The sequence below is a fragment of the Lycorma delicatula genome, chromosome 6 (assembly GCF_047948215.1).
Source record: "Lycorma delicatula isolate Av1 chromosome 6, ASM4794821v1, whole genome shotgun sequence".
Classification (NCBI taxonomy): Eukaryota; Metazoa; Arthropoda; class Insecta; order Hemiptera; family Fulgoridae; genus Lycorma; species Lycorma delicatula.
This window is the reverse complement of record NC_134460.1, coordinates 2,181,223-2,193,307: the sequence shown is the minus strand read 5'-3', so window position 1 is coordinate 2,193,307 and position 12,085 is coordinate 2,181,223. Positions and strand designations below refer to the sequence as shown.

Here is a 12,085-nt window from a genome sequence, read left to right as displayed (position 1 = left end):
CTTTTTATTTTAATGTGATAGATTAGATAATCAGAAATAAACGACTACTATTTAAACTATTCATAAATTACTGATAACTGATATAAACAATTAAAAAAAAAAAAATTGATTTTAAAATTTATAATGCAGTTATTACGCAAAAAAATCAATTAAATAATAAAAAAATATTTATGATCAACTATATCGATTCAATAGAATAAAATTATTTTTCATGAGATTTAATTTAAATTTAATTATAATTTTTTCTGTGGGGATACACTTTATTATTATGGATAGTGATGACAGTCTAAGCGATATAGATGATTTATCTGCAATGTTCCATTTTACAGAGGATCCAATCTCATCTGTATGTATATATAATGCAAAATTTTAAATTAAGCTAAGATTAATTATATAAATATTTTGTTTTAAAACAAAAATTACAATTAAATTACACAATTTAAAATTAAGATGTTCATTATTTTTAGTGTGATAAAATTACTGCAAAAATAATTAAAATTAATGTATAATATCTATAACCAGAGCAAGTTAAATTAATGAAATGGCAAAATCAATCATTACAATGAGCAAAATACAAAAAATTAATAGAAAACTCAATTGAAGTTGAATGTAACTAAATGATTTCTTTAAAATTAAATTAAAAGATTTTCTTTAATGAAAAAAAAATTTTTATTAGTTTTTAAATAATACTAATTAGATATGTCTAATATTTTCTATGTTCTTATTGTTTTTTTGTTAATTACACGTTCAGATATTTTTCAATTAATGTCTTCAAAAACTCCAAATAATGTATTGGATCTCATTGAGTTTGTTCATTTAATATGTTATCTTTTGTCAAGTTTAGTATGATTGCAAACTTATGTCATTTAAAAATTAGTTATGATAATTTTTATGTTCTCTTTGTAAAATTAACATATCGTAATCAATGTCTTTATATATGTGTCCAGTTTCTTTAAGGTGATCTGCAAAAATTGATTAAGGTGTGTTCAGATTGTGCAGAGTATCTATATGTGGTTCCTAGTATGCATGTGTGAATGCGCACCTAGCTTGTCCAATATAGTAATTATTGTGATTACTGAAATTTAAATAATGTACTCTTGAATTTCAATGTCTGTTACCTTGATAAGTGATCTTGAGTATCTTTTGCACTTTTGGAAGCGATTCAGTAATCTTCTTTATTGAAAGTTAACAGTTTTAATATAACTGGTAATTGACATATGTTAGCATAATGTATATATTTTGTGAATTATTAATTTTATTACATATTTTATCTAGCTTATTGTTTGTGTGGGTAGACAGATATTAACTTGTTTTTGACGTTTTTATTGACTAATCAGTTTAGATGTTGACTGTAACAGATGGAAAAAAGCATTAGATTTGTACTGTGTGAAGGGAGTGTAGTTGTGAATGAATTTCACTATTCTAGAGGCATTGTCGAATGTTTCCTTTATACAGAAGTATTTTATAAACACAACAGCAGTATTAATATATTTTGTCTGCATGTTTCTAACTGTGTAATATTTTCAAAGTAAAAAAAATTTGTTTTATGCTAACTAAACATTAACTGATGAACAGAACAATCCAGAAGTGTATAAATTAAGCTGTAGTGATAAGACACACACAGTAGACCAAGTGTACATTTAACTTAGATGCAAGAACACATCAAAGCACACAAAAACAAATCAAAATGTGGAATTAGTTAACTCACATAAAGATTTGGAACAAAAAAATTTTACACATTACACAGAAAAAATAAATTTAACAAAAAATTTATAAACACAAACTTGAAATCAGAATCATATATTAAATGATTAAATACAACACGGATGAAATAATACATACTATTTGAGCACTTACATTTTTTGTTCTTCTTACAATTTTTAATCTGTAATGTAAATTTTTTTAATTTAAATCTCCCAGTGAAATTTTTAATTTAATTTAGATCTAGTTTAAAACAATGCTTCTGATATGAAATAAATAAATAAATTTGGGCACATAATAAAGGGTTTCTTAATTATGTAAAAATAGGTACCGCAACAGTCACAAACCAACAAAGGAGTTAAAACAGCTCTAAAAGAATCACCTACAATTTATTTACATTTAACTAAAAGTGTTTACATTATTAAAAAAATAAAAATAGAACTATGAAGAATTACAGAAATGGTCTACATAATTATTTTTCTATAAATACTTACATATTTTAATCCCACACATTTTTCCCAATACTGAAGTCAAGAGCATTAAATTACTTACCAATACACAGCTGATTTGCTTATATCATATGAAGATTTTATCTTTTATTTCAAGGTTTTTTTTCAACATTTGTACAAATAAAACCTGCTTTTTGATAGAAAAAAAGATAGGTTAAATTTTTTCAATAAACTATTTTATTTGTAAAATTACAAACTAAAAATTCTATAAATTAAAAATTAATTTCTTAAATTAAAGAATTTAAAAATAAATAATTCTTTTATATTTGGTTTGTACATAATCTTAGCATTTCATTTGGAGAATTGGGGATCAAGTCCCCAATCAGGTATTGCATTTTTCACACCCTAAAAATGTGGTTAACATTCATCATAGATTTTTATTATTAGATGTCAGCCTGTTATTATTGAGTAAATAAATAGATAAATAGTACAATATACAGACCACATCTGAAGCGAATAGATATGATGCTTGTGGATAAAAATAGAATCTGCCCCAGCATTTGGCTGGATGAATCAAGGGAAACCATGATAAAATTTTAATTTCAGCAGCATCAAAAAATAATTAACTAATAATAAAATTGAAATGGTTATAGCCGATTTTAATAATTTAAAATATAAAAATGTGAAATAATATAAAAGTAAATATGAGAAGGCACTAAATAAACAAAATAACTCATAATTCAGAAGGAATTAATGAAAATTATGTGATCACAAATTTATATATATATATATATATGGTTTGATATAGTTGAATATTGTTATTTTTTATTTTTATTTTTTTTAAAGAAAAGTGACTATTATTTACAACAAGGATTATACATTCATAAAAATAAAGAATAAATAGTCTAAACATTCTTAATTTACAAAATATTGTTTAACATGATTCATATTTATGGATGCCAAACAATGATGTGGTAGTTTGTTTTTATAACTTTGAAACTTTCTCTGACATTTTGGGAGAGCCTGAAGAGGATTGTACTTCAGGAAGGAATATACAAAGGTGTAATAATTATTTAATAATAATAATAATGACAAACTAAGAATTTTGTTAAAATTCTTAAAGGAAAACAGTATGATTTGATTTAGTTGCAAACGATATCAATATTATCATTTCATGAAAGTTTGTTATATGACAAATCTTCCAGAAATTTTGCCTCATGGAAAACAGAACTATTTTATCATTATAAGAAATAGGAATTCTATCTACACAATTACTAATGTTATCTACCTGAGAAAAATAGTACTATGGTTTCATCCATATTTAAACAAACAATTGCAATCTAGCCTGCGTGTGGAATCAAAATCAAAGCCTTTCAAAAACCGTTATACTTTTTATACTCCAGCAGTCTTTACTTAATCATAATCAAATGCGCTCTTGAAGTGACTGCAAATATGAAGAAACAGCTATGCATGAACATGGTAATAAATGATTACTCTGATACAATCAAACACAGAATGAGAATAGGACCAAAATGGTTTGGAAACAACTTGGAGCATAGATAGGCTTACCGTATGTCTGGGATTAGCCCAGACAGTTCTGGATTTTAGTGCTGAACAGGTTGCAAAAATGTCCAGGGTTTGAGAATTTTATGACTGACGAGGATTTTTTTAATATTTAGACCTATATGTTCGACATTGCATTTTTAAACATTCTCTTATGGTCATGCATCTCTCATCCGACCTTGGAGCAGATGCTGATGTCGATTTTGACGGAGGTGTGGCTACCGGTCTCACCACAACTTTTTATTTAGTCATTTGGCAATATAACAGGGGCAATGTGTTTAAGTTGTTTTCATGTGTGAAGTAACTTGGCTACACATTTTTCATCATTTTATCTCTATTTGTTTTTTGTCTCATCCTTTAGCAATGGGCAAAAGAAAATGTGTGTTTAATGTTATCCTGCAACAGGAATACAAATTTTTGAAATTGTGTAATAAGAGTAACAATGAATGTGTTTATTGCACACTATGTCCTGGAGAATTTTCTGTTGTATGTAAAGGAAAGGGTGATATTGAAGATCACCTGAAAACAGCTAAACATAGGAGTGCTATTAATGCTACTGCTTCAACAAAGATAAGAGATTTTTTTAAAGCCAAATATGGGAATAACAATAACAGTGATCTGGAGTGTGCTGCTTTTCATACCACACTGTTAGACATAAACTCAGTTTCAAAACATCAGACTGCACATCTAAACTGCTTAAAGAGTTATATGACCCAAAATTTTCACCTGCTAGAACCAAAACCGAGACAATTATTGTTAACGTTATTTCGCCATTTATATTTGATAATGTGTTGCGTTCTTTGAAAAACATTAATTATGTAACAGTAATGATGGATAACTCAAACAGAAGTGAAGTAAAACTTATTCTGATTGTTGTAAGATATTTCAGTCTGGAGGAGGGAATTCAAGTTATACTTTTAAATTTTGATGAAGTTTCAGGTGAAACTGCTCAAATTTTGAATCAGTATCTTTGGTAATGTGTGAAAAAATACAAACTTGAAGAAAAGTTGGTTTGTTGTACTGCTGATAACACTAACAGTAATATTGGTGATGTGAAGAGAAAGGGGAATGAAAATGTGTTCAGAAAAGTTCAAAGTGATTTAGTTAAACCTATTTTAGGAATTGGTTGTCAGCCCACATTGTACACAATTCAGTACAAACAGCATTTGATTCTCTATTCCTGGACATAGAAGTTATTGTTGTAAAAATTTATAAATATTTTCACATATATATATATATATATATATATATATATATATATATATATATATATATATATATATACATATATATATATAGTAAGAGTAACAAAACTTAAAGAGTTCTCTGGATTTGTGGAAACAGATTACAAAAAAGTATTATCTCATAGCAACACAAGGTTCTGTAGTTTATTACCTACAATAGAAAGAATTCTTTCCATTTTTGATGGCCTAAAATCATACTCCTTATCTTGCGACAAATACACAGTATTATTTGATTTTTTTTAAATTTAGAGTGAACTGTTTTTGAAATTTTTATATGGTACTCTAAAGTTATTTAATAATCTAGTTCTGAAATTGGAAGCTAATTCTATCACAGCAACAGAAGCATCTCAGACATATTCTGAATTAATTTGTCAACTTCAGGAAAGAAAAACCTACAAATTTATACCATCTTCAGCCAAAGAATTGCTATGCACTCTGAAAGAAAATAATGATGTTCAGGAACAAAAATTCTTCTCAAGTGTAGACAATTTTTATAATTCTAGTATCCAATATTTAGAGTTGTGGAGAACCAGTTTTGATAAAATTAATAAGTTTCACTGGATAAATTCATGAACTGAAATTGCCTGATCTGATTTAGAAGAGTGCACAAGTTGTTAATGAAATTATAAAAGATTCCATAAATATTAATGACCTATTTGAAGAACGTACATTGTTGAACCAGGTAATTCAAAACCAAAGGGTAGGTTGTGGTTCAAGTTGTGAAAAAATAACAGATACTATTGAAGAGAAGTGAAAAGCATTTTTTAGGGTGTTTCAAAAGACTGATATTTCATGTTGCAATATTTCTAAAATGGTTGAGTTTGTGATGTCTCTGCCTGGGACATCTACTCCAGTTGAAAGAGTTTTTCCAATTATAGGAAACATTTGCTCTGCAGAAAGGGGTAGACTTTCAGCATCTACTGTTAAACATCTGCTAAATATTAAAATTAATTCAGAATTTTCTTGTTGTGAATTTTATGATGGAATTAAAACAAACAAACCATTACTGAAAAAAGTCATGTCTAGTGAAAAATACAACTGAATAAATAAAGTTTAATGTTTCAGTAATCTGTTAAGACTTTAAAGTAATTTCAAAAATATGTCTGAATTGGACCCAAAAAGATATGGTAAGCCTAAACATAAATGACTAATCTCTCTTAATTCATATATATATATATATATAAATAATTGAGAAGTTAATAAATGTTCTAAACCCATTTTGAACTATCCTGAAAATATTATATACCAACAAAATATTACATTAACGCACAAACAATGGGCTATATACCAATTACTTTTTGAGCACACTTTTTTCATATCATAAAACATGGTGTAAAATTTGGTATGTTTAGAAAATATACTGAAATAGAAAAGATGTTTTTCTGTAAAGTGGTGTCAAAATATTTTTATGTGTACATAACTAAATAACTGGAGTTAACTGTAGTCATTCCTGAAAATAGCAAAGTATTCTCAATAATTACAATCTTCCAATTCAGATTTTAAAAGTTGGGGATTGAAGTTTGCTGTCATTTTCTTCACTCAGCCAAATATACTACTGCATATCAACAAGTTAAACTGATAAAAATTTTGGTATTCAGCTTACAAGTAATAACTTCAATTTATTCATCATAAGCCTTTACTGTATCATTAATCCTAGAGAAGGAACTCTGACTAGTATTTATATTTCATACACATTTATGCATCCTGGGAGATCTAAACCTTGCATAAGCAAGACAGGGATAGAGGGTATGATGCAACAAACATCTTTCTATGCAGAACAATGTATTCTCATATATGTAATGAATTTATCATTTTTATGCACAAATTGAACAACAAAATTGTACAGAAATGCAATTTTTGTAGGATAGATAACATTCTTGTATACTTTGTATAGATGTCCATAACATGTGCTCAATTTATTCATTTTAGCAACTGCAGACTAACTCATCTACAGTAACTAAATATATATAATAGAGCATAAAGACCCACATCACATGATCATAATATAAAATATGAATGCTATACATCATTAAACAAATCCACTGGGTAATATAATGTATTAACTCGAATTAACATTTTTAAAGGGATAAGAAATATAAGGTTTGTTAAAAAAATAGCAAAATTTTTAAATTTCCCAAGTTGTATAAGTCCAATTGTCACCCAACTGGTTTTCTGTTTTTTTTTTGGTACACTTATGCTTAATGAATATTTATATTGGTAGCCATATTGGATGCTTAGTTTATTGTTGGCTGTTGAAAAGATTACACATGCTTTGGTATGGTCGGCGATTTTTAACTCATAGAAAAAATGGAATAATTTGCATTAAATTCTGCTTTAAGAATGGAATAAAGTGCAGCATTGCATTGGAAAGTTGAATGTTGCTTTTGGTGATTCTTCTATGAATAAAACAAGTGTTTACAAGTGGTACAAACATTTCCAAGTGGGCTGTGAAGATGGTGAGCGCCCTGGACGTCCCAGCACAACAACCGATGACAACGTTAAAAAAGTAAAGAAAATGATTATGGACAATCATTGAATCATTATCAGAGGGTCAATAAGGGCTACTACCTGAAAGTTCTACACCATTTGTGTGAAGCAAACAATTATGGCATGGGTTTGTGGTGAAATAATTCATGGCAATTGCATCACAACAATGCACCTGCTCATATTTCACTGCTTGTTCGTGAATTTTTGGCCAAAGACAACACTGTTAATATATTAACCTTAGCCTTAGTCAATGTATTCACCAGACATGGATTCTTGTGACTTCTTTCTATTCTCCAAGCTGAAAAGAACCATGAAAGATAATGCTTTGCCAACATTGAATAGATAAACATAGAATTACTGAAGGAACTAAACGCCATACCAGAAATTGCATTCCAGTGGTGTTTTGAAGATTGGAAAAAGTGCTGGCACAAATATATTATGAAAAGGAGTATTTTGAAGGTGACACTTAACATTGATGATAAAAAAAAGTTTTTTTGAAAAAACTGAAATTATACATATTTCTTCTATCAATCCTCACATACTTACTATAGATAAACATTTTAAATATTTAATATCAATTAACAATCCATAAATAAAAAATCTTTATAATGCATTTGAAAATATATATATATATTAGTAAAAACAGAATTTTTACAGAACCAAAACTAGCTATAAATTTGTCAAGTGGAGTGTGATTTTGAATGTTTTTTGCAGGGATAAAAATTCAGTTCTTGACAAAAATGAGACCCTCAGTTCAGTTCATACACAAGACTGCAATGTTTTGAATGAAAATGAGTATGTTAATTTATTGCTTTGTATTATTCATCCTTGTCTTAAGTATGGGTGTAATACAGGTAAAGCATCTAAGATTCTAAGACACCTATTAGTGTTGCTTTCCTTGATATTAATTTCAGAACTGGTCATAATGAACAAAGTAAAGATGTCAGTTACAGAGAATACCATTACTTACATTTCAGTGGGTGCAATAATTTACATGCTGATATAAAATATTTTATATATTTAACTGAAAAAGAAAAGCAAATGGAACCACTTCATTTCACTCTTTCCTGTCATAGTATACCTGGCATGGGAGGTATGTTATTGTTGTAATTTAAGATTGTTGATTCATAGTAATTTCAATTGTTTTTTAGGTAAGATTATCAATAATATCCAGAACCTAAGCAGATTATTATCTAAACCTTTTAAGAAATCCTAGTTTGTAAGCAAAAATGAGCATACTCCTTTTTTCCTAGTCAGTTATAGCTTCCAATTACAATAAGTTATGATTGTAAGACTAATGTTGAATAGTGCAACCAAGGGCAATAAAGCAAATTAACTTTTTTTGTAAAATTTAAAGAAAATAAAAATTACTAATAGTGTTTTGTGAATATAAGAAATACTACAGATCAGAAATTCATTTTTTATTCTTTTAGGAAAGTACACAAAATTTTGGGAAAATGGAAAAGAATTTTATGGTGTATATACTTTTTCTGACACTTATGACACTTTTTTTTTTGTTTAGCCTCTGGAATCACCAAAAGGTATTACGTCAGAGGATGATATGTATGAATGTAAATGAAGTGTAATCTTGTATGTCTCAGGTCGACCACATTCCTGAAATGTGTGATTAATTGAAACCCTTCCATCAAAGAACACCAATGTCCATGATCTAGTATTCCAAACTGTATAAAAGTAACTGTGTTACTTGTGACAGCAACAATCTGAAAAATCTGGTAATTATAAAGACTTTTGGTATTCTAAGTAGGATACCAAAAGCAACAGAAATAGAAAAAGAAGGAGTAGAAAAGAAAATATATATAGTAGTAGAAGTAGGAAAGAAAGTAATAGTAAAAGAAATAAGATTACCAAATCTCAGCATAGGATTAGTATGGATAGAAATATTACATTGGAGAGAAAGATAAATGTTTATCTATGTTCAAGGTATACTATGTTTTCAAAAAGTCTATATAAAACCTATAAAATATATATAAATCTATATAAACACCATTATATGTTGAGGGATTGTATTCCATGTGCTGTAAGTAACATTTTCTGCAAAGGTTGGTAACCTTGGTTGTGGGCAATTTGCTCCTGCAAACCAGTCAGGGAGTGACGTTGAGATGAGTCTGTTCTTTGTTGCTCATTACCTTTGAATGATTGCAATGTTGTTTTTCCATGTGAGCTCAGAATGATGTTAAATTTAGAACAAATGTTTCTCTTTGAATATGTCTTCTGTGAGCATAATGAGTACACACAGACAAGGAAAGACCAGTTTTTTGTTAGATTTCCTGGTACACCAGTTCCCAGTCAACATAGTGTAAGAGCACTAATCAAGAAATTTTAGGGAGACAGGATTGGTAAAGGACTATGAGTAAAGTGGCAGCTTGGCTACCACTTTACTCATAGTCAAGATCAGTACTCGAAGAAAAAGTGCAAGTCATTTCAGCTGCTATCCAACATACTCCCAATAAGTCTATTCAGAAGTTGGCCCACCAGAAAAACATTGGTGTTGCAACACACACAAGGAGGTTTGTAAGTAGTTCGGGATTGTCCCATATATAGTGAAAGTGGTTCAAAAGTTACTGGCCACAGACTGTGGAACGAGAATTCAATCCTGTAAATGGTTTCAACAGTTTCTAGTGGACAATTCTTATGATATTTTGGACTATATTTTCTGTACCAAAAATTAAGGTTTGGATTGCAATATCTAGAAGAAGAATAATTTTCCCAATATTCTTTGCAGAAGAATAAATTCAACTCATTATTGTGAAATCATTCATCAGTTCACGGGAGACTAAATGAGGATAAAATTGGTTTCAACAAGAAGTCATAACCATGAATATAACCTGACAATCCGTAAAGTTTCTGTAAGAGATTTTTAGAGATCGAATCATTTCTAAGGACTTGTGGCCACCTCATTCTCTGGACTTAAGCCCATCAGATTTTTACTTATGGGATTATACAAAAAATAATGTTTAATGAGAAAACTCCCATGGCTTCCAGGGATTTAAATTGCTATTTGTAATTTCACCAAGATCATTCCACATGAACAACTGTGCATGAAGAGAGTCTTTGAGAACATGAAGAAACACATGCACATATGTATGGATGTTCATAGTGACTGTTTCCAACAATTATTGTGTGGTAAGTGAAGTTATGTATTGTTATACTAGTGCTTGACATGTGTAAAGTTACTTTTTGAATGCTCTGTACAATAATTAGGTAAAGAAAATAAATTTAGTCTACAGTTTTCAATACCGCACATAAGAAAGTGCTACAAAAAGAAACAAATCTAGGACTAAGAACTGGAATAAATATTGTACATTTTGAATTTGCAGAGAAAGTGGTTATTTAACAAGTGAAAGATCATGATTTATTATTAAGAATACTGTTCGAAAAAACATGATATGACTAATGACAAAGATTAATAAGAATGAAACCTAATTCATATATTTTGGATGATAACAACAGAGAAAAAGAAGATATGTCTGCTTTCAGTAACATTTTTTTTTTTTTTGGTAACAAATTCATTAATTTAAATGTCAGTACTGGCATGAGTTATATAGGTATTGAAGAGATAAAAATCCAAAATGAAACTAAATGCAACTAACAGAACCACCAACAAAATGACTATGACCTCATTACATCTTTAGCAAGGTGGCAAAGTGACTGGGCGACTACCGTCGATAATAAACTCCAACGGATTAAAGATTCAGTGTTGCCATGGGACTCCTCTTGCAGAAAAACTCGTCGTGAGGAAGTGGTCCTCTGCCAGTTACAGATAGGATATACGAGGATCACACACGAGTACCTAATGTCAGGAGGAATTGCACTCCTACTGTCGCATGACTGCACCACATTCTCATGGACTGCGTATGTTATGCGGCGTTGCGTCATAAGTTTAATCTACCTAGAAACATTCGTGATATCTTGTACAATAATAGCGACATTTTGGACCGGATGTTTCTGTTTTTGCATAATACCAGGTTACTGCAAAAATGTAATATTATCATGCTAAAAGTTTTTCATAATTTTTAACCTTTACTTTCAATTTTGATTTTTTTGGTTCTATGTCTTTAATTTTATTGTCTGAAAAGGAACAACCTATTGGAATTAGGTAAGTTTTATATAGTTTCTTTATTGTATTATTTTAACTTTTATATTTAAAACACTTCGTCTGCGATGTTAGTTTTGAGTTTAATTTCACCTTTTTGACTTTTGTTTTAATAAATTTTTATTATATGAATAATATTAATTTTACACCTTATAAGTTTTATTATTATGGAGTTATTTTAACGCTTTACTAATAAAAATTCCGGCGATGATAATGCTCAGGCGTTTTTCGCCCCCAATCAACAAAAAAAAAATTACATCTTTAAATTGAAAACAAAATTAAATTCTTTTTGTAAAAATTAAGAAAGAATTATTCAGTTTACTTTACTACAAAATTGATGTCGGCTTGAATCACATCTATTTTTTATCTTATAATTTTGACTGATGAAATTAGTCCTCTGCAAAAGCTTACAAAGAAGCTTGTATGTGAAAATATGAAAATGGAAATTTGTAGCATATGAAAAATGCCATGCCTGGGATGTTATTATATTTATTATTTATCTTATAATTAAATGATCTACATAAAGT

General features: G+C 28.8%; 1 protein-coding gene across 1 annotated transcript in view; it reads left to right on the top strand.

Moving 5' to 3' along the window:
• The first annotated feature begins 253 nt into the window (after positions 1–253).
• MsrA (methionine sulfoxide reductase A) overlaps positions 254–12,085 on the top strand; it is a 45,869-nt gene continuing 34,037 nt past the window's right edge. The window contains exon 1 of the mRNA XM_075369059.1: positions 254–346. Within this exon, the coding sequence (XP_075225174.1) occupies positions 269–346 (78 nt within the window). The 5' untranslated portion in view covers positions 254–268. The remainder of the gene's footprint in view (positions 347–12,085) is intronic.